Genomic DNA, 22,870 nt, shown 5'->3' with positions numbered 1-22,870 from the left:
ATTTGGGGAAATATCATACTTTTCATGGATCTGAAGTCGAGAGATTTTAGAACTGTCCCCAAAGGATATCCAGCTTTATGTGACCAAAGTTTATATCTTTTACAACCTGAGTTTTATGAAAGTAGATAAAACACTTAAAAAAAAAATCTTATTCTATGCAACACATTTTGACTGGTGATACCTGTTAGCTTTTAAATATATAATGTGACTTATAGGTCAACACAGTCTGCCTTAACAGCACATTTATTGAGATCCTTGTCCTCACTCTGTACCAGCAAAAATAAAATTCTTTATGAATGAATGAATGACATTTATTAAATATCATAACATACTTCTACCAAATTAGTATTTAGGAATTTAGACAGCTGTAACAGAAAGCCTATTTGGATATTTTGTTCTCAGGTAACCTTTTTATTAAGGATTTAATTACACTAGTACAGAAGAAACAGCTCTTTAACATGCTGTGCATAGAAACCATTCTTTTCCAATTAGCATTATTCATTTCTACTAGCACAGTACTGCTGACATTGCCAGACAAGGTTTTAAATTCATTTATATCCTCAAAACTTGCAGTTGCAATTGATTCTTACCATGTTCAGCTGAAATTTCCCTCTTTCCTCTCCCCCCCTTCTCAAGATCTTTCAACAGGGACTAATACGTTACCTGCACATTGATAATTTGGCTAATCTTGCAACAAAACTCAGTGGAAAAGAAGAGCATTATCTCATATTACACTGGACACTACTTAATGCTATATTATGCATTAAAATGGTGGCATGTCAGGCACCCACGTGCAGACACTTCTAGTTACACATGAACGACTACAGGAGATTGTCTTCTCAGCTAGCTCCAGCCCACTGTGAAAGCCAGAGTATAATGAAGACTATTGTATTTTGTACACCATTTTCATACTTCCACATTGTTATTCAAGGCTGGTGTTATTTTGTATTTAAATACCCACATTTTTGATAGTTATACTATAAGATACATTTTATGCTACTAATTAGACAACAAGATGGGAACTGCTGTTGCTAGTAAAGGAAGTTAATGATAACATATTTGCAGAGCTAAATTCTCCTTGTCTTCCACAGGCTGGAGAATATTTTGCAATAATGTATTCAGGATGGAGATAATGACAGAGTTATCTGCTGTGTTATTAAGACAGTCATTTACAGAGTTCAGACATCAGACACTAATAAAAAGTTTTATCTGAAAAAAAAGCTTACTGTGCATTTTAATTATAAAGCACAAACAATTCAGCAGCTTTAAATTCATAATTTAATGGTTACCTCCTGATGCTTACTCATTCTAAAGGATCTGCAAAATTATTAACTTCAATAATAATTATGTAAATCTGAGGACTTCCTGAAATACTATATCAACTATATTCTCATACAAGTAAACTCTAGGTCAAAGACTGAACAATGTGTCAGACCACATTATCCAGTTGCCAGGGCACACTGTCAAATCTTAAGGGAAAAAGGAACATAACCAATTTGAGTTGTGGATCTGTTTCCTTACGTAAAGAAAACTCTTTCCTCCATAAAACCAGAAGAGCTGCTGTTATCCCCAGTTGTGAACTCGGTTTTCCCCAGTCTTGAGCCCATGTTTCCCACAGCTAACACTATATGCCTCCTGTTCAAGGGAAGAGCTGCATTTCCCTTTCTTTTGCAGGAAAGAAAGCTGCAAAGTTACTTTATTAACTGAGGTGGCAATTGCATAGATGTTACTCAGCCCAGTTATTTCATAGAATGAGCCCTTTTCACAGATAGTGCCACACAAGTATTGATGATTCGGCTACAATCCCACTCCAAATTAAAAAAGCACTTAGGAGGTGAAATGAAAAAAGGGCTTCAAACCCATGGGTTATGTATTTTGTGTCTGAACAGTCAGAACACCAGATTTGACGATCTAACACCATTTAAGCCAGAACCTCATTTATTACAGGCCATTACTCACATTTATCTGGCCTATATTCTACGAGGGTGTTATGTTTCTCCTGAAATTCAAACCAGATAGAACTGAAGAACATAGCCTTAAATAGATGATTTCTGCACAGTATCTGTGCAGAGCACATAATACTCCTTATATACCCCTGACCTTCAGCAGTGGACTTAGTATTTAGTGATTACTTTAATCACACAAACAGATAAGAGGGGCTGCCTTTGTGTTCTGAGTATCTACTTGATTTAAAGGAGAAATCATTTGACCATGCAGCTAGCTACATGCTGTTCCTGAAAGTTATTTTGTCAAGTACAATACGTGCATTCAAATCCTATTCGTTATCATGCTACAGTTTAAATAAAATTGTAATAAAAGCACTCTTCAACAAATAAACCTGAGTTTAAAGTTACAATAACAAACTTCATGGATTTTTCAGAATATTTTCTGCAAGGAAAGAAAACAAAAGCTTCTTACTTCCAGTATGACTGTTTACCCAGAAGGGAAAAATAACCCATCTTTGCTGGAACTGCTTTGGATACAAAATTGGGTATTTGCTGAAATCAAACCTTCTCTTAAAGTGTTAGTGGCTCTGGTGAAACATCCATTGGGATTACTTCTCAGACCTGACACAGTATTTGATCAAGACAGAAAATGTTGTCTACCTCAGAATGACTCCTTACCTCTTAGGGCACCTACACAGCCATGTTTAAAACTCTGTTTTACTCAGAGACCTGAACTGCCTGCCTGATAAAATAGGATTTTTGATCCCCAGATGCCAAGACCCATTTCTCTGGTCCAACAAGTATTATTTAAATGGAACACAAATATAGAATTTGCTCCCTCTTTCCTTGTCTGACAATGACATGACACTTGTGTTTGATGAGACATGCAACCTTATCATACAAATGGCCCATACACCGAACTGCCATTTATAGTACAGAGGCTTTCTACTGGAACATCTCAAATAAACAATACCAAATCAGGAGGCTGAGGAGTTACTTGTAGGGCTCAGGCTCACAGAAACACAATCATTTCTGATGTAGCTGTAAACATACCAGAACTGGCTTGCAAATTAGTTTGAAAGCAAACATACCACATCAGATAACTGGCACTCTCCTAGGATACTGACATTGTTTGTATATATAACAAATAATTGCATAATAAAATTCACAATGCTTTAACTTCAGATGAGGTGACTGTTATTCAAGAAGTAATCAACAAATTAAACAGATTATCATAAAGAAATGCTGATGCCCACAGAATAGTTGTTCTATTAAAAAATAGTAAAGTTTTGGAGTGTCCTGAAAATCTGGCCTGGAAGTATTTAACTTTCCACTCACAAGGAACTATTTTGAGTTCAACTATAAGAAGGTTGGAAGAATGTGAAGCTGCTAAGTTGTAAGAAATTACTAGCTTGTCTAGGCATAAGGCAGTCATTATATTAAATGGCTCACTTCCTTCTCAGAAGTTGACTCAGTCATTTGAACTTTAAAGGAAACATTTCTACTGAGTAATGGTTGAAGAAGAAGACTCCTAAACTTCTAGAGGACATCAGACTTATCTGTTAGTTTAATATAATATAAACTATTATAAATACTAATATATATCTTTTGGTATTGTGAAGGACTTCATATTTGGAGATTAAGAAAAACTCTCTCAAACCCCCCTCAAACCCTCAGCTGCAGCTTTAGGATACCTACTCAGCAGTCTGGTTCACCAAAGGTGGATGCTTAACAGGTGATATGGTACCAGCACTTCAAGAAAACTTGCTGAATTGTTTCACTTCACTCAATACAGATAAACTGCATTTTTCTGATTATAGTTTACGTAAAGCACCACATGGCCTTTCAAAGGACAGCTGCAGAATGCACAGAGCCTGACCCAGATCATGTGAGGCTTCCCCACATTCAAGAATAGAAGAAAAAAAAATGGAGAGGGACTGCATTCCCTCCTCAGCGGCCTGTTGTAAGGCACTTACATGGAACAGCCCACAGGAAATGAATACTCTCACATAGCTCCTCTAAAGCAAAGGCAGTGACAGCCAAAGGTTGGCATATGTATGCTAGGGAGAGGAGGAGGGACAGGAAGCAATCAGCAAGAGATGCTGATAAAAGGAAAGAGCCTAACAACTCTGAGAAAAAAAACCTTCCTGCTCCTGCAGAGACAGACTGCAAAATGCTAGACCAGGGTTTTCCCCCAGACTCAAAAAGCTGTTTCAGGTTGCTTGTAGCAGAGTCAGTATACAGATCAACTAATTTAATTCTTTTTGTAGCAGTGTTTGCTATTTTCTCTCCCTGGACATACATACTCACCAGATTTCAACCTTTTCATCACCTAATCTAATAAAGAGAAATATTTCTTGAATGTTTTTGTTTTGTTTAAACACTATCTCCTGTTTTGGGCTCTGACTTTTGATTTGGATCCCAAGCAGCTAAAAAACCTCTCTATTAGGAAATTCGTAACTGTACAGAAAACCACAGAGTGAATATACCAGTCATGAGTTAACCACAGTGATTTAGACAATATTTCCACTCTCTCAGAAAACGATTGCTCCTTCACACATTTCAGCTCACTGCGTCACCTGCAAGCCAGCTTGTCTCACTAGAAAAGTTTAGTGTTCAGAAATAAAGATTCAGAATTATATGAAGACGTTCTGCTATTGCATCCAACCATGCACAATCATACCATCTCAGGTAACATGGCAACCGAGCACTTAGATAATTAACTATGTCCAAAAGCCTTCTTACAGAGGATTAGGTCTATAAAATTAATGAATTCTGCTTGCTTCCAGACAGTTCAAGCAGTCAGAGAAAATAAACAGCTTTGCTGCCCACGTCAATTTGGAAAGACCAGATTTATGTATATGATCATGCCACTGGTGACAGTGCTTAGCACTGCCAACAACCTGCAAGTCTCATTCATTTCAGCAGGGCTGACAGATGCTTAGCTTTATTAAGTCTGTCAATACTGTTTTCCTATGTCTGCTACCTGCTCATGACATCTCATGACAGAATTTGACATCTCATAACAGAATTTGACATCTCATAACAGAATTTTTCTGGTGGTACAATGGTCTGCAGGGTGGGGACTGGAAAAATAGTTTACAGATGATTTCCCAATGCTATTGTTAAAGGAGTGTGAAAGCTGCAGAGCGACCTTAACTCTTCCCTACTTGTTTTTGTCTCCTGTTTTCTTGTTCCCATCCCCTATGTTAGTCAGGCATTTATTTTTAGATAAAGAACAGATAAGCAGAACAATCGATTTCAGGGGAACACATCTTCACCTGTCACCCAGCTGACTGACTGTGACACCTGTGCATTATGCTGCTGACTATTCAGCAATGAGCTGATCACCTGGGCCTACCTGAATGGAAGAAAATACAGTGACACACCATTTAAGAGATTTCTTTAGAAGTGAACGGTTATGCCAAACAGCTCTGCCTAATTCCCTTCATCCACTGTGTTAAGAACCTGCATTGTGCTTTTCTCAGCAGGTTTCAAAGATGTTCAGGATTTCTCCTCTGTTCTCCAGGTAAAATGTGAGGTGGGTGGGAATTGTATAGAGCTGGCTGACAGAGTGCAGGTCAACAGGTACTTATGTCTATGCATGGGATAGCTTCATAGTGGCACAATACTGGTGCCCTCTTTTGAGAGGGTGCTTGGAAACATCTTGGTCTAATACTAAAGATGGGATGAACAACCCTGCTGTGCTAGACTCTTTCCATCATTTTGCTCAGGAGCTTAGAGGCAGCGCTCTTGCAGCATGACAGAAGAACAGAGAGCCTTCATGAAAAAGGAGGAACCCTTCTGTTCTCTGTGGCCCACCCACAGACAGTCTAATTAATTGGGGGCAGTCAGAGCACAATGAACGTGTCTGCATGCAAACCCAGTCTGCAGGCTTAGAAGGACATTGTAGCCAAAAGGATCATGGCACATCTGCCATGGCACATTAAAAGCAATAATAATACTCTTTATGTTGAAGCATTTGGAGTTTAGGACTCATCTTACACATAGAAAGTCTAATCTCATCTCAGGGCAGCTGTGGATCAAAACCAGTCCATAAATAGGTGTACAGCATCCACTGTAGCAACATTTAGAGCCAAGTGCCCTTTCCAAGATCTTCCTCACAGCTATCTTCTCTTCCCTCCTCCCCACCAGGAATATCTTAAAACGTAAGTACAGCTTCCCTTTTTTCACCTCAATAAGACTGCAATTACGGCTGAGTTCATAGGTCAACTCACTTATAACTGAAATTTCTGATCTGTTTGGAGATATATTTATGTGATAGATGATAAAGAAAAAACGAGATTATCATCAAAAGTCAGGTATTACACTGTGTTCCAATTCAAAACATCACAACCAGCAGGCATAACTATCCCAGCTCCCCCTGAAAGAGGCTATGTTAATTCCTGTATGTCTGCTTCTGCCCTCATAAGGCAGGCTTTAAAATCCAATCCCATCCCAAAGCTGTAGTCCCAGCTAAAAGCTGGGCCTCACTGGGAAGGGTTTAAAAACATTTAACAGTGCTATCTGACACTGCTATGGTTGAAAATGCAGTCAGGTCTGTGAAGAGCTAATTCCTGCACACCTCTGGGAATTCAGCTGTTGCAGTTTCACTTCTGCTCCTCCTATGCTCTCAAAAGCCTCATGAGAATCATACAGCCTTTGGGCATGGTGTCTATACTTTCACAGATTACAATCTGAGACAATGAGCTCTTTGGGTAACAATTGGCTTTTCATTACTGATTGTGTCACATACACTGCAAGTGCTACAGCCCTGGCCCATGGCTGACAGACTCTAGGTATGACTGAATGACTTAGAAGAAAATAATCAACACCATACAGTGCAGGCTGCAAAGTGTCACGAAAACTCCTACAAAAATATGATGACACCTCTCTGTACTTACCTTGGGTGGGATGAGAAAAGAAATACCACCACTATTTGCAGGAGCAAAATCAATCTGAGTTTATGAAGGGAGTTTATTTTTGTAGATGGGGGGTATTTTAGGTTGTCTTTTGCTTGTTTGCTTTTGATAAAACTGCCAGAACAGCCTTCTTTGTAATTACTATGCTGAAAAAGGAGTTATGAAAAGTATGTCTCATCATCATATATTAAGGTAAACGTGGCTCTGTCTTCCAAGAACGAGATAATGTGCATAAGAACAAGGGAGACCAGATGATACAGTTTCACAGGATGAATATGAAATAGCGTAGCTAAGATTTCAGAAGCTCACCAACTGACTTTGAATCACATTTGTTGCAGAGATATGCCTTTCGTACCCACAACTTAACAGACTGTAGTTTTTCTTTATGAAAAAAACAACGTGGTTTTAAAAGCAGTGTAGGAGGCTTTTTATTACTATTCTTATTTTTGTAGTGGAGCAGACTTTTTATTTGCATTCTACTTGTTTGTCTGATTAAATCTTTCTTGTATTTCTCTTACATACTGTTATGTAAGTAACCTCTCCTGTCACTGTACTGCAAAATAAACCTTCTGCAGGTGATTTGTGGAGGAGCCAAGACCTCTCCAGAAAGATCTGAACATTCTGGAGCAGATTTGAGACTGTCAGAAACAAGAAAAGAAGAAGGGAGCTGCCAAAAATCACACAGAACTGTCTTACAAGAGAAAAATAGGTAAGGGAAACACAAATTTCATGAAAACCATTCAATGTTAAAAATATTTAAGAAATAGAGCTAATTCAGGTAATAGGAGTACTGAACCGCAACACCTTAAAATAATGCTTCAAGGGGAAGAGAAAAGGAAAAGGCATCACCGAGATACATGGCTGTAATTGACAGATACACCAAGTAATTAATTATTAAATCCATGCTGTTTGTCAGATGCAAATGGAAGGCTTTTGCATAATTTAAGACCGTATTTTAAGTACCACTGAGTCTTCTGCTTGACATGTCTAATTTTTATCCAAATATTGCACCCCATCACAAGAGGGGACACATCCTTGTCTTTTTTCAGTTTTAACACCTGACTTCACATACCTATAAGCAGTTACATGTTTATTTTTTAGAAATATAATTCTATATTCCCATTCAGAGTTGTCCTATTCCCTTCCCCCCAAATTGCACCAGTGAGGCCCCTATCATCAGAAAGAGAGACAACATTGTACAGAATAGAAGTGGAAGCTTACTTAAAAGAGACAGTGTCACCATCCATACAAATATACTAACCGGAACTGCCTTCCTGAGGCATTACCAATGCCAGGCTGTACTTCAAACTGGCACATTTCTAGTTCACACTCTATTGTCTTTATTCACACCTAGGTGCAAAGATCTTCAATTCTGCTAGGCCGGGTCAAAGTGTACAAATGCCTGCTACTTTCCAACCCAAACAAGCTCAACAAGGTTTTTTTTGCACACTTACTCTGGAGATGGTCAAGGGCATGTTGAAGTCCTTGCCTCCTTGCAGTCTGAAGCCCCACGGTCCAGGTCCATTCAGAGTCACACTGTAAGCCATGTTGTACCACTTTCACAGGCAGCAACAGGGCACTGCAGGACAGAAGGACGGGGCAGACAGAAAAAAGTGTGAAAAAACAGACTGAGAGCAGGGAAAGGTTTTACATAAATGAAAGCAATTCTCGCTCTGCCTTGCCTGTTCAGTCGTGCTCTGATACCACCTAAGAATAGATGGGAGCTATAATGCAGATGCTGATATCCCAGCTGAGTAGGGCCCATAAAAGGTTTGTAACCAGACACCTACTATGCAAAGACTTCATGACTCAGAGGTCTAATATAGTCCCCACGGAAGGGGACAGATCTTTCTAGGCTCCTCAAGCCCCTCATGCTGCTCAGTTACTTTATGGACAAAACACATGTTTTAATAAAACAAGCAAACAAAATCCCATTCTAAAATCCCAAACACCCGAGTCTCTTCACTAACCTGTTAACAAATACAAAGCCATTTTTAAATTCTGCTTCAGCACATAGGTATCTTGCACTGTGACATATAATACAAGTTCTTTCTATATAAATCTTTCCACATATCTAGCAGAAAAGGCATCAAGAAAATGTTAACTTCCTTTTGCAATGCTTTATTAAACTGAAGAAAGCATATGATACATGTATTTAGCATCACCAAAAAAAAAAAAAAAATCCCACAACTTCACGTTCAGCTCTTAGTTCCACAGCCCTTGCTTTTCCTAGGAAAAATTAACATTTATTTTTTCTGAACACAAAAAGATCATGGGATACTTCTAATCAGCATATAATTTCAGTCATAAAAGCACAGTTTCACTACATACCTGTTTCATCATTTCAATACAAGTCTTCTAAAGGTGTGATGCTTGTATTAAAGTCTAAGAATACAAATAGTTACCTAATTGCTGCCTTAAGTAATTCCTTGATTTTTTCATAGTTTACATTCCAGTTCTTAGGAGGTCCATAAAACTATAACCCTTGTTCAGTAGTGCTGGATAGCATTTCTGCCCTAGATTGGAAATTGCTAAAATACGGAGGGCACGAGGGTAGGGTGTTTATATCTGTAGTTCTGTTGGCAGAACTACAGATATAAACAAAAAATGTCTGCTCTCAGGGTAAAGATACAAACATTAAATAACACTCACCCCTCTTCTGTATTTTTGCAGTGTTTATCCTCCCTTATCCTCTGGTCAGAAAGAAATTGCCATTATATTTAAAAAGGTGGGGGTGGGGAACGTCCCCCAAACATGGGCTCTACTTTGACAATCAAAAAGACAAGCAAACCTACACAATGCACTAGAGTGAGACAGCTCAGCTTGAACATTGATCACCCTGCCAATACACCTACCTTAAAACATGACAAATATCTGATTACAAAACAGCAGAGAGCAAACACTACCAGGAACTCAGTCTTTGTCTAAGGATATGGTCAATAATTTTCAAAACCATGAAGCAATAGAAGCTTCTGTCTAGCATTCACAGTGCCAGAAAAGCCATTTGTACAAGGGAATAATAAATCTCCACATAGGCACTAGACTAAACCATATGACCCTCTCTTTTAGCCAGAGGTCCACATTAAACCACAGCAATTCACACAGATTTAAATAAAAGTTGCACTAAGCCAGTGGAACTGGCCCCATCCAAAATGAAAGCAAATAGCAAGATACAGCTTGAGAATAAAGCAGGGGTTTGATGTCTCACAAATACCTCGAAGGTACATTTACATTAAGAGCATTTATAACCTGTCCTCTCTGAGTCCAGAACCACTGATGTTTGGATGATTACTTTGAGGAGAGGCAAAACTGACTTGTTGGACTTAAAATGGCAGAGTTTCCTAGCCTGCCAGTTTATCAAGTACTGGCTTTTTATTTGAAGGTATATTCTCATTGTACTTTTACTTTTCCTAGGAATTCACTGCTGGTTTTTTCCTAGGAATTCACTGCTGTTTTTAGTGCCCTTTCTTGGCTCCATTTCAAGAGTTCAGGAGAACAGAATAAAAGCAGGAGTAAGATAAACATAACAAGTCATTGCTTCACTACTAAAGACAGTATCACATAAATAAGTATTAGAAGAAAGACCACAGTTTTATGGACTTAAAATTCTGTGCATGTTACCTTCCCATACCTAAATCTCCAGTTATTTGTGTAAATAACAGAAAAGGGGGGGAAGCAAAACTCTGAACAGAATAAAACCAGACAACAAACTGAACAGAGCTAAGCACTAAGAAACAGAGATGTTTCTTAGTTTAATCAAACACTGTGCTTCTGTCCCACTTCCACATCTCTAACATGTTATTTTCTTATCAGGACATCTGAAAGGATCTGAGAGATCCTTCAGGCTGAGTGGCGAGCTAAGAAACGAGAGCGGGCATCGCATTTGGGACTCAGTCATTTGAATGAAATGTTAAACTGAGGTCACTTGTTCCTGCTCCTTTGGTTTCTGTCCATGTCTGCACAAATGTTCAGCATAGCTTGGCATTTTTAAAAGGAAAGTGTAGAGGATATGCCAGCATCCTGGCCAACATTTCCCTTCAACACACCAGGACCACAGCTCTTTCATGCGTCTGCACTATCGCTACCAGTTACAATTCAGATAAAGAATATTCCAGAGTTTTCTTGCTCTAAGCCTTTCCAGTGTCTGTATCCCCTCTGCCTGCCTGAAGAAAGCTCTGCTACTAATAATGAAGCTAAAATGCTACAGAAGCTCATGCTGCAGTCACAGGTCCATTTGTTAGGGACACCCTTAGCACAGGTCTCACCTTCTACAGACTTTCAGTACAATCAGCCTCCAAATAACAAAGTTGGTGATCCACCCAGATGGCTGTTTCAGCCCTGCCCTGTTTTCAAAGGTGAGACATCAGTGCAGCAGGTACAGTGCTGCCATAGCTACCAGCACAAACCTCAGCAAAACCTTCTGGGAAACCAGAGGCTGAAATAAACTGTGTGTACAGAACTGTCAATTTCCTTGCATTTCAGAGGCTTCTGATGTTTAGATTAGGTTTTAAGTTGCTTTACATAACTGCCTGTTAGTCTGTTTCAAAAATAATTTTTTGTTTGCTCAGATTTTGTTTCTCATGGTGTGCCTTCTTCCCTACATTCTCTGGCTATGTCAAAATCCACGACTTGTTCAAAGCTCCCTCCCTTCAGAGAGGAGCTAGGCTGAGTGCTGAGTCAGATGAGGTCACCGATGTAAGGGGTGACATTTAAACAAAAAACACATTCCAGGCTCAGGGTGACATTTTCTCTACACATATCAAATCAGAGGATTTTCCAGAGCTCCCCAGGCAGCCCCCCTCCTGCCCCAGGCTATTCCCAGCTGACTGATGGGAACAGTTGCAAGGAAGCTGGATGGGTACCAGGCACAGGAGAGTGCCACCACCTTCAGCAAATGCCCCTGAGCCCGAGCAGAGCTGTCCTTCCACAAGCCCAGCAGAGCTGTTACACCAGCGGAAACAATTCACACGTGCTAGGAGACCATGCTGTGCGTGTTACAGTGGACTGGCTTTGGGAGAGCCACGACTGCGTGCCCGGGAGTGCACAGCCATGAAGTGAATGAAATAAAAGCCACTAGTGTCAATGCTAAATTAAGGTGGAAGGAAACAAGTAATGGAAATTCCAATTGTTAAAGCTGCTACTACTTCACAAAGCTGGGCACATTAGTCAGGGGTTATATTTTAGCTCCTGTGGCACAAGGGAGACTTGAATTGCTGTTACTGCAGCAACAAGGTTGTATCATTTGGGTCATCAAGGATTTCAGAAGTGGATTGCTTGAGAGCTTGACTTCTGAGCTGCTAACAGACTATGAATCTCTGGCAAACAAAAAGATGCACACAAGGTCATGGTTCCAGTATTTTATGTTTAGGCAAGTGAAAAATTTGTGCCGTGCATGAATAAACTATCATTTCCTCTTTAATAGAAAGATGTTCAACAAGTTGGATAGACTTTCCCTTAGGAAAAAAAACCAAACCACCAATCAATAAAACAAACAAAAAAACCCAACCAAAAACCAACCAAAAAAAAAAAAAAAAAACCAAAAAAAAAACCAACCAGGTAAAAAGATTGTCTTTCTTTCAGTCTCCCTCACCTGAGGGAGCAGCAGTACAAGAAGGCAGCATTCAGCTGTATGACAAACACACCTTTTTTGTGCCCATGGATTCCTGCACTGTCCTCAGTACAATTACCTACAATCCTTCAGAAAAGTGGGAAAGTGAGGTGAATGGAGCCTTTGAAGAAACTACTCACTAAACACATGCATAAAGAAAACCCAAGCTTTGAACCCGTTGCTCAATATATGCAATCCTAGAGTTTTTCAAAGTTTTGAATCAATCCAATGCTAAGTACATTTCATATGAAATCAACAGCTGTATTTTGGGAATGATCTTCATTGTCATCCACAGGAGGAAATAGTACACATTTACTATATATTAGTTAAGCAGTGCTAAGGAATTTGAAACTGACATATTAGACATGAAAAAAAAAAAAAAAAGCTCTGAATTCCTACCTTGCCAGTGGCCAACTGAATATAAAATTAATTATCAAGAGCAAAGACATTTTTCCCCACAAGTTCAATATTGCTTCCAAAGTAAGACTATTCTGCAAAAGAGCTCACTGTGAGCCTCCTTTCCTTCACTGCTGAACTCTGAACTAAGTTGAGCTAATCCTACTTGTACTTCCATGTTCATCTTTGTTTCATCTATTGATTTAAAATCCTTCAATTCTCACAGATCTTGCAATTTCTGAGATCATTTTAGCTCCTTTATCAAGTTGTCCTAAGTCTTGATCTTTCTCAAGCCACTAAATTTTCTATCACACTTGGCTTCACCACATTCTGCTTTGTCAATACTTTACTAAGACTGTGCTTTGTGGGTTCCAGAAAAAGCTGATAATGCTGGGGAGATATGCTAGAGCAATATAACGATAGAATATTATCTTCCTTCTCTATAATATAATGCCTGCAGAAATGCAGCTCTAATGTTTCCTGTTTGGCTGTTTGCTGCTGCCAGTATCTCTTTACCAATTAACCGAATTTGTCATCTACCCCTCCCTCTAGATCTTTCACCATAACTATTTTCATCTTTATCTAGAAAAAAGAAAAAATCCAGCCTGTATTTCACACCTTTTTCCTCTGCTGCATGGCCTTTTTTTCCCCTACACCAACCTCCTTTCATTACCATAAAAGATTTGGTCTACAACCCATTTTAGTCAGAATTAAACTTTTAAAGATATGAAGATTTTTTGGTAACTGTATTAAACTGGAAACCTGTGGAGAGACAGATTCACCATGAAAGGGAAGGGGAAGATAACTTTCCAGACTGTAAAGATTTAGGCGTATGTTAGTACGTTCTCATCTTACCAGCTTTTCAGTCATTGTTTTTAAAAACACTCACTACAGCACGTAATACTTAAGACTTCTATGGCACTTCCTGTGATAAGATAAATTATTCTTTTAAGGTAAAGAACATCTAAGCACCTGTTGTTTAAATAATTTCCCACTTATAAACATAACGAAGCACTTAGGTTACCCACTTTAAGAGAGAAAATGAGTCAATAGCAGCAAACTGGAGTAAAACACAGGGCTCTGTTTCTAATATATGTACTTGAGGCAGAAAAAGAAGTCTGTACCAGCTTTTCAGTCATTGTTTTTAAAGACACTCACTACAGCACGTAATCAAAATGTGTTGCTGTTCAGTTTTCATTGTTGTTCTCCTACTCTGGGCTGAAATCAGGAAAGTTTACAGCAATCCCGTGACTAGTGGAATCTGCGCCTTGCTGCAAGGGAACCTAACTGACTATTTGGCCTCAGGAAAGAGGAAACAGAGAACGAAATATCCCGTGACTAGTGGAATCTGCGCCTTGCTGCAAGGGAACCTAACTATTTGGCCTCAGGAAAGAGAAAACAGAGAACGAAATAAAATCCAAACACATCACAGTCAGCGCCACACAGACCAGGGGCCGAGCTCTGGCATCGAGGTCACAGGACCTCTGAGAGCGCAGGCTTTGCCTCCTGAGAGCCCGCGGTGCGGCACGGCGCGGGGAGCGCACTACGAGCTTTAGGAGAAGGATCCTGCGCCGTCAGTGTCATTTGGCCATCGCAGATTCCTCAGGGATCACCACAGCACGCTGATGTAGCGGCGCGCCTACGCACCCACAAGGGTGCAAGATAACTAAGCAGCCTCCCAAAAGTTACACTTCAGCCTCGCCTGCTCACTTCTGCCTTCCCAGTAAGGGCTGTCCGGGGTTTAATTTTCCACCACAGACACGCTGTAGTCGCGGCGCGACCCACCTTGCACCGCAGCGTCTCGCTCACCGGTACCTCCGGGCCGAGCGGCCGCCCCCCGCCACCTCCGGCAGCGCAGCGCTGCCCGGGCCGCGCCGGGTGGGTCCCGGTCCCGCCCCCACGGGAGCCGCGGCTGCCGCACCCACGGACATCGGCCCCGCAGCCAGGGGGCGGCCACGACCGGGGCCGAGGGAAGCGCTGAGGCACCCTCCCGCCCCGTGACGAGGGAAGAGCCGCTGCCCCGCAGGTGGAGCCTTTAAAGCGCCCGGGCCGCGCTGAGGGAGGCGGCCGCTCCCCGTCCTGCCGCGAGGGGGCGCTGGGCGGGCGAGCCGCCGCGGGAGGGGATTTGCCTCAAGCGGTGGCGCAGGGACCGATCCGCGAGAAGCCGCTGCCGGCGGTGTGTAAATATCCGAGTTTGGGCCGAGATCACCTCGGGGCCGCGGTGGCAGAGCGGGAAGGTTACACAGAGCTGTGGGGAGCGGTTCGGCCGAGCTCCGGGGCAGCAGGTATCCCGGGGGGCGGGCGTTCCGCGTCTGAGCCCTCAGGGAAGGATGCGAGGGATGAAATGGCGGCGGGAGCGGTGGGGGGGGCTGCGCCCGCGGGTGGGACCAGGAACGCTCTGGAAGGCGGCGAGGGCGGCCGGGAGGAGCTGCTGTCCTGCCCAAGTTCAGCAAAAGCTCTTGAACCTTGTGCTTTAATGAATTGCGGGCTTGGAGCCCGCAGCCTTCAGCCCCTTCGCTCGCTGCCGGAACACGAGTGAAAACGGTGGTTTCATTCACTGACCCGTAGGAAAAGTGGAAGCGAGGTTGTTTTCCCCCACTGATTTCACTGGTGCTGCTAAGCAATGGTCGTTTTAGTTAAATGGAAAAGTTAAAACGACGTCCCGAGAGAAGACAAAGGGTTTGGAAGACACAAAATGCAGAACGAACAATTGTCCACCAGGATACTGATATGATTTAAGAGTTTGAGCCTTGTGGTGCCTTCACATGGTCCTGCTGAGTGCTGTCATGGACCAGGCAGCCCGCTCCATACATCCCTCTATTCAACAGTTCTGTTTGGTTTGCTTTTTTGGCTTTTTATGTTATGCTCCCCGAAGTAGCCTGCAAGAAAGTCAGCTGTTTTCTCAGTGCAATGACAGAGACACTACTTCATCAGTTTGTTAAAAATCTAAAAAAAAAAAAAAAAAAAAAAAAAAGCCTATTCCCAATCGTTGAACCGCAGGAAACGCGTGCGGTACCCCGTGGCATCGGAGCCCCCTGGGATTTACCCAGGAGCGGGAATTCCCCGGGCTGGGAAGGGCCCGGGCCGGCGGCCCCGCGCTGGCTCCGCAGCGGAGCGGCTGTGCCGAGGGGCCGCGGGGCCCGGTCAGCACCAGGGACAGGGCGGCGGCGCGGCCCGGCCGCGTGAGGGACCGAAAGGGCCGCCATAAACGCAGCAGTGGAATCGCAGAAGTACACGGCCCGTTTGAGAAGCTTCTCGGCTCCTGCCTACTTAAAAGTAGGTCCTACCTTAAAAGGGTCGCAGTTCACGTTCAGTGTTTCTCGTCGTAGGGAACCTCAAGTCTCTTTGCGCTTTAAGTCCAATGTGCAGGATGCATAGACAAGGCCAGGAAAAACTGATCTAAATTATTTCTGCATTTATCTTTGGCCAAAATTCATATTCATATGGATTGTGACATAATAGTAGTAGCAAAAATATTCCACTGACAAGTTGGCTTATATCCCCGATGGAAACATTTTGCTTCTTGTGATGAGGTGAGCAACCTCATAAAGTAGCATATTTGATGATTTAGGCTGGAAAACATGATCCAGATGGTGGGAAATTATGTCTATTTCATGATGTTCTGTTAGATTATCCCATTCTATGTGTGATAGAAAAAATCATATTTAGATTTAAGGACTTATACCTGAACATTTCCAAGGCTTTCAATAACCTGATTTTCTGCTCCCTGGTAAAAAATATCAGCAAGGATGACTGGGCAGTGGCCAATAATCCTGTTCTGATGAGTGGTGGATCAGTTTTTGCTTCAGACTTTGTTTTTGTTTGAAACAGGATGAAATACACAAGTTTGTATGTTTCTCCATAGGTCCCTCAAGGCTGAGGAACTTGAAAGTAAGGGAGCTCTACCTTCTCAGCACTCTAAACAGCCTGCAGGCTTGCTCCCAGAAACGTGTGCCTGCCATTTGGAGGGACAAAATCCTCTGTCCCATTTTTCTAGAAAGCACCAGTGACAGTATTAAAGACATATTTTAAATGATGTTTCAGAAATATGACTTTGGAATAGTTCCCTGAAACACCATCGGGGTCACCACTCATTACGAAAAGCTCAGCACTGAGACTACACTGGCTGGGCCATCTTGTGCAAACAATCCTATTTGCTTTCTGGAAAGTAGCTTACTGATAGATTTAGCTGTCTGTTTTCCTCAGTGACTCACTCAGTGTGATTTGCTTTTGACCCATGAGTTTCATTCCAGCCTGATCAATTTCCTTTACTGGAAAATTCAGATAGTTCTGTCAAGGGCTAATTTTCTGCAAGGCTTTCTGCAAGATCTTTTATCCTCTGTTCTAATCATAATCTGATCTTCCAAACTGTTTCATCAGCTGTTCAGCCTCAGATCAGTCTCAGAAATATTGTTTTTCTTTTAAATAGGCCCCTCATTTTCCATAAATTTCTGCAGTATGGTTTCATAAGGTTTATCAGGTACTTTAGTAAGCTGTCTGCACAGTTTATTTGCAGTCATTTTAAACTGAAGGTGCAACCACCACGGATGGAAACTTAAAAGAATAACTGCTACCCAGCAAGGCTGGCCTCCTCAGGTACTGAGTGGCTCCTCACCAGTGATGATATTAGGAAAATTATCAAGTAAAGTACAGACATTGCAGCACAAAGTATGGATATGCTTTCTCCTGGAATAATGCTTTTGACATCTCATCTCACTCCCTGCCCAGCTGAAGGGGTTCTGAGTTCAGAAATAAACTAGTGATGAGTGTGGCTGTCTGAGAGCCCCTACTGAGGAACAAGTAACTGGGAAGAAGATACTGCCTTTGTTTTGGATGGGCTGTGTAGGTGTTATTTCTCTGTGGCAACACTGATGTGACTGTTCAGACAGAACATTCAGAGTGTAGATCTGGCCTGCACTCACACTGTCATTTATCCAAACTGTAACAGCTCCAGTAAATGAGGCTGTTCCATTTGTGATTGCTTAGCAGTTCTGTTTTTCCCAGTTCTCTGCACATGCTGTGTAAGGGGGCAGGAGAGTCAGTGGTTTGTTCCTTCTGACACTGGCAAATGGGCAATTTATAAAACAACTCACCGTTTTCAATTCTCTTCTGACAAAAGACTAGGAGGAATTTCTTTAAAATTAGGACTTTAGATATGTCCAGCTAACAGTCTGATTCATGTGGGATTGCGTTCTGGCATTGGCAAAAAAGCTGCCAAAGGAAGCTAATATTTTGGATCTCCAAAATTATTTTCTTTTGCAGAAAATCTTAGGAACGTGTGGCAAGCACAGCTCAGATCAGAATCATATTTTTAGTGACTTTACTTTAGTAATTTTATCCATGTAAGATAAAGACTCATCATTCCTATTTTCAATCTTACCTAAATAATTTTGCAGGCTTCCTAGTGTTGCCCACATACAAGAGCAAACAAACATACAAACAAAATAATCAAAATGTGAAGCTGTTACTTACAGTTCAATAGAACATTGCAATAGAATTGCAATTCTAGAGTGTTGGTCAAACATGAAGAAGAAGGCTGTCCACATGATAACCTCCTTGGACTGTTCCTATCATTTCCCTGGGCTATATTATTAGCATAACATTGCTGGTATGGGATGCAAACAGAGTTATGACAGTAGGTAGTTCAAGAGGGACTGTCAGCAGGATGATCCCCAGAAAGGCTGCTTGACTTATAATCCTCACACTTTCATGCTAAATTTGGGCTAATCTGGCCCCAAAATGTCAGCACAAATGTCTTGTGCACTGATTTTAAATAGAAGAAAAGCTGGAATACTCTTAAAAATTAATATTTTCAGTAGTTTGGCTAAATAAATGGTGTCCTCTTAATTCTAACTCATTGGTTAACTGTAAATACTCAGCTGTAAATGCAGGCTCTTTGTATAAAGGGAAAGGTGAATCTCTTCCCACTTGTTTCCTTTGGTATTTCTCTGCATCCCTCCATTGAAGATTCATTAATCCATCGTTGCATCTTTCTTACAACAGGCACTGTTAGACTTCTGTTTGAGTATGCAAAACCTTCCTGAATTTGCCTTGCAGCACTCCAAGAGTAAATGATATGACCTTTTACAGATAATCTTGGGTACTGCACTAAATCAAAGTGCCCAACGCACAGAAGGAGTTAATGCCCTGGTCTGACTCAGAACCATCTTTGATACTTACCACAGTGTCAGCTGAGTAGCAGTCTTGTTCAGTTTGATTACCTGGTGCCTTGAGCTGATGATGATTTTTTTCAGTGAGCCCATTGATTTATTGAAGCAGTTTTCCTTGGGATGAAACCTGGGATAAATTTTGCTGAGGAAACTGTGAGCTAAATTTAACTTAGCTGCTGCTGGAGCCTGAGTGCTGGTGTATGTTTTTCTTCCTTCTGGCATCTCAGTGCCCAACCTTGAAGAAAGATCAAGAATGCCTTGATGGCCAAGTGCTAAATATACAACTCACTAGACAGTAACTGAGCAATCAGCTCTGTCCTTGCACAATGGTTCAGGCAGTAAGCAGAGCAATGGACTAATAAAGAAGGGCACACCATGTCAGAAAAATGTTCTAGACCTGTATCTGTACAATCACAATAAGTAAAATAAATTTATTTTGTAGCTTTATTGGCAGTTTCAGTAATTCAATACTTGTTTAGGGCCAGCCAAGCTTTCCAACTGAGTTTCAGTGGGCTCTGGGAGGACAAGCGTGATACAAATTCAGGATCCTATTGTAAAAGTAACCTGTTTCAATTCCCCTATTATTTAAAACAGTGCATGAGTTAACAAGAATAGAACTCCTAGACAAGTCAACAGGAATGTCTTATTCTTTATTCCATTTCTGTTATTTTGCTCTTCAGCCTTTTCCTTTATATGCTGGATATAAGTTGTAAAGGGAACAGAATAAAAGTTTCAGTGATGAGCTTTTTTCCACTCATGAGCTCTTTCAAGTTTAAATCAAGTAAACTAGTAACAGTCAAATTTTACTGAAGTCAAATAATTCTGCTGGAATCAAGCCACTAGCTCTTGGAAGGAGGAAGCAGAGAAAGACAAGTGCCTGCAAGTTAGTCACATGTTGAAACAGAAACATTAAGGGGTCCTCTTGACTTGTCAAATCAACCAACATTTTGAGTGCACTGTGGTGTAACTTACACTGTATACTTCATAGCTGTGAGTGTCACATTTGGGTCTTACAAAGATTTTCAGTTGTTGAAGTTCAATTGAATGTCCTTTGGACCACTAGAATAATTTTTCAAATTTCTGTCTCTAGTCCTGAGATACAAAACTGGAGAATAAATACTAGTATTGTGAAAATCTTAAGCAAGTAGCCACAAAGACACAAAGTGCTTAGTAGAGGATTGCCACTGGACTTTTTGGTTTTTAACGGAAAGATTCAGAATTGATTAATGATCCTCATGAAGTTGTTTAATTACCATGATTTCTGTTCAGAGAATTCTCCTTAAGCAGTTAATGAGAAACCCAGTTCTCATCAGGATCCATCTTGTATGGCTGAATTCTCGAAATCCTTTTGCTCTAAGTCTTTACTAGTGTAAATGCCATTCCTACTAGTATGGCTGTTCTGGTAAGATATCTGGCCTTGACCATCTTTTGGCTAAAGAAATGCCCTGATCCTAAACCCCAAATCCTGGGTTTCCCAGAAATGGCTTCCAGTGACACTGGACAGTCAGCTGTGTTATTTTGAAAACTCCTGCAGTAATTTTATTTTTACAAGCTGGAATTCAGGCAGCTCACTCTGTTGCCACATTCATGAACTGCTCTAAGAAGCAGCTGTCTTTGTACTGTGACCCAGTGAAAATGGAGCAGGTTCAGCTGTGATTGGACTCTTTCAGAAAGCAGCACAATGAAGGGAATCTGCAAGGTGCAGCTCTGTAACATGAGCTGTGGCCTCCTTAGCCCTGTCTCTGGCGTCATTATGGTCTGGCTCCTGCATGGGAGGAAAATGAAGGATTCAGTGAAAGGAGCAAGGAGAAATCTGACACAGGATGGTACCTCTGAGTCCCTTTTCTGGCCTACAAACAGAAAGAGAAGATGCCTGTTTCATGTGAAGTTACTGTTTTTCAAAATTTTTGGATTCCCTGATTTATTTGCAGTTATTTTATTTTGATGCATTGCTAATGGGTATCCTGAATTGTATTTTCTTATTTCTTATTTTAGTCATAGTCTACCATCACAGTTTGGGTTAAAACAAGAATTAAAGTGGGTGTGATTTATTGAAATGGAGTTTCACATCGTGTTTCATGGAATTTACATGGTTCTAATTTCTTCAGGCATCTACAGTGCCTAAAAAAACCTGGTATCTGCAGTGCCTAAAGAGAGCAGCTCTTTGTGTGTGAAACTTACTTCTCATCTAACTGAACATAATGATCCTGAACCTGAAGGGCTGGTGTGGCTTTTTCTTTTTCAGAGGAATGATTTTCAAAAGGAATCCATGCAGTGAATGTGATGAACCACCAATCTGCCTGATGCTACTACCCCAGCTCTGTCCTTCATCAGATTAAATTCTCGTCTTACTTCACTGGGCAGCAACAGAAAGTGAGTTTTAACAAGTGCATCTGGAAAATAGCACTTCGAATAAGATCTATCAATACACATTAAGGGTTCTGCCATGTTCTTCTGTTACTCAGAGGCTTCAGCTGAGGACAGCAGCATCAAAAAGATTCATATTTTTAAATCACAGTTGGAGGGTTATTATAAGCCCAGACTCCATCTGTGTACATGTTAAGGTAGAAGCATAAATAGTTCCTTTAAAAGCCAGGAGAGAAGTGTGTTTAATTCATGCTGGTTTTGCCGCCTGAGGGCATTGAGGCTGCTTGGAAGGGGGTACTAGAAGAGTGAACTACTAAAAGTTAGAAGAAGATGGTGATACTGCTGGGAGGGCTTGAAAGCAGGACTGTCCATGAGATGAGTGTCAAGGAATGCTCGAGTGCAGAACCTGGCAGGTAGAAGAGCTGAGTCCGGATCAAGAGATCAGGGTTTGAAAGGGAAGTGAAGGGACAAACAGCTATTTCTTAGCAGCTTCATGGAAAGTGTAAGCAAGGGCCTTCCCTCTGGCCCTGTGGGTTAATTAGAGAAGAGTTGACTTGTTCCTCATTGCTAGAAGTAGGGAAAATGAGAAGAATCCCTAAGAGATGTGGATTGAGCTAAGCAGCATTTCTGCAGTCTGCACAAGAGGATGAAGGTGAGCAGTCACACTGGAAAAGAACTTGTAAGTTTAGATCTGAAACTTTTTGCAAAAAGAAAACCAATTTTTCTTTGTTTGTTTTTAAACCTTTCTTATTTTCTTTTTTCTTTAAAGGTGAACTTGAATAGCATATCTAATACAGACAAATAAGGGAAGAGGTATTACTGAAAACATTGTCATATGCTCTATTCTGTGGTTATGTGTTTATAACCATGAGCAGTCTAGTGTATGTTAATACTGCTGGGACTCTTGATGAGAACTGACTTCCTCGGAGTCACAGGTCAGCACTGGACAGTTACCTTAGAGATTCTGGCATGCTGTGATAATAGCCACATGCTCCAGCCACTAGAAATGCTTCTTTTAAGAATATAGTCTTATTCTTGCCTTCTTTCCTTCCTTTCATGGTGAGCCTCACTTTATTCTTAACAGTTCTTGGAGTTCAAGCTTTGATGAAGTGCCGTATTTAAATCCTTTTGTATTAATGGAGCTCTTTTGTGCATGAAATTAGAAGTTGGTCCTGAAAGTGTAACTCATGTCTGGACAGGGCAGAATAAACTATCTAATGTTCAGAGCTGGCTAAACCGTACAGTGTTCACTGATTTTCATTCTAGGCAACATTCAGGGAAGTTTGTGGAAATCTTGCTGGTTTGATTTTGTAGTGCTTCACCCAGTTTATGTTACCCCTGTTTCCTGGATGGCACTGCTGGTCAAGGATTCCCTTCTGCCATGGACAGTTTCTGCCCAATTAAAAAAGCAGAAAACCCTAAAAATGGTTCTACCACCTTGACTTTGCTAACTTCAAGGGA

At 41.2% G+C, this 22,870-nt stretch overlaps 1 protein-coding gene and 1 long non-coding RNA gene across 10 annotated transcripts in view; one reads left to right on the top strand and one right to left on the bottom strand.

Annotated features, from left to right (window-relative positions):
- The window catches only part of LDB3 (LIM domain binding 3), a 115,642-nt gene extending 100,766 nt beyond the window's left edge, over positions 1-14,876 (bottom strand). For 4 of the 9 annotated variants that reach the window (XM_041405073.1, XM_041405074.1, XM_041405072.1 and 1 more), the window contains exons 1-2: positions 8,551-8,681; positions 8,323-8,447 (exon numbers count right to left, since the gene is read on the bottom strand). In XM_041405073.1, coding sequence (XP_041261007.1) covers positions 8,323-8,415 — 93 coding nt within the window. In that variant the 5' untranslated portion in view covers positions 8,416-8,447; positions 8,551-8,681. Of the gene's footprint in view, positions 1-8,322; positions 8,448-8,550; positions 8,683-14,657 lie in introns of those variants that run through there. The other 5 variants (XM_041405067.1, XM_041405069.1, XM_041405070.1 and 2 more) reach the window with 3 other exon arrangements.
- A 127-nt stretch (positions 14,877-15,003) lies between these two features.
- On the top strand, positions 15,004-22,614 carry LOC121336115. Its single transcript, XR_005952692.1, has 3 exons — positions 15,004-15,157; positions 21,288-21,415; positions 22,179-22,614. It is a non-coding gene; the product is annotated as an uncharacterized LOC121336115 (long non-coding RNA).
- Positions 22,615-22,870: the final 256 nt, after the last annotated feature.

This window comes from Onychostruthus taczanowskii, unplaced genomic scaffold, assembly GCF_017590055.1.
Source record: "Onychostruthus taczanowskii isolate IOZ18803 unplaced genomic scaffold, ASM1759005v1 scaffold22, whole genome shotgun sequence".
Lineage (NCBI taxonomy): Eukaryota > Metazoa > Chordata > Aves > Passeriformes > Passeridae > Onychostruthus > Onychostruthus taczanowskii.
This window is presented reverse-complemented; position numbering and strand designations above follow the sequence as displayed.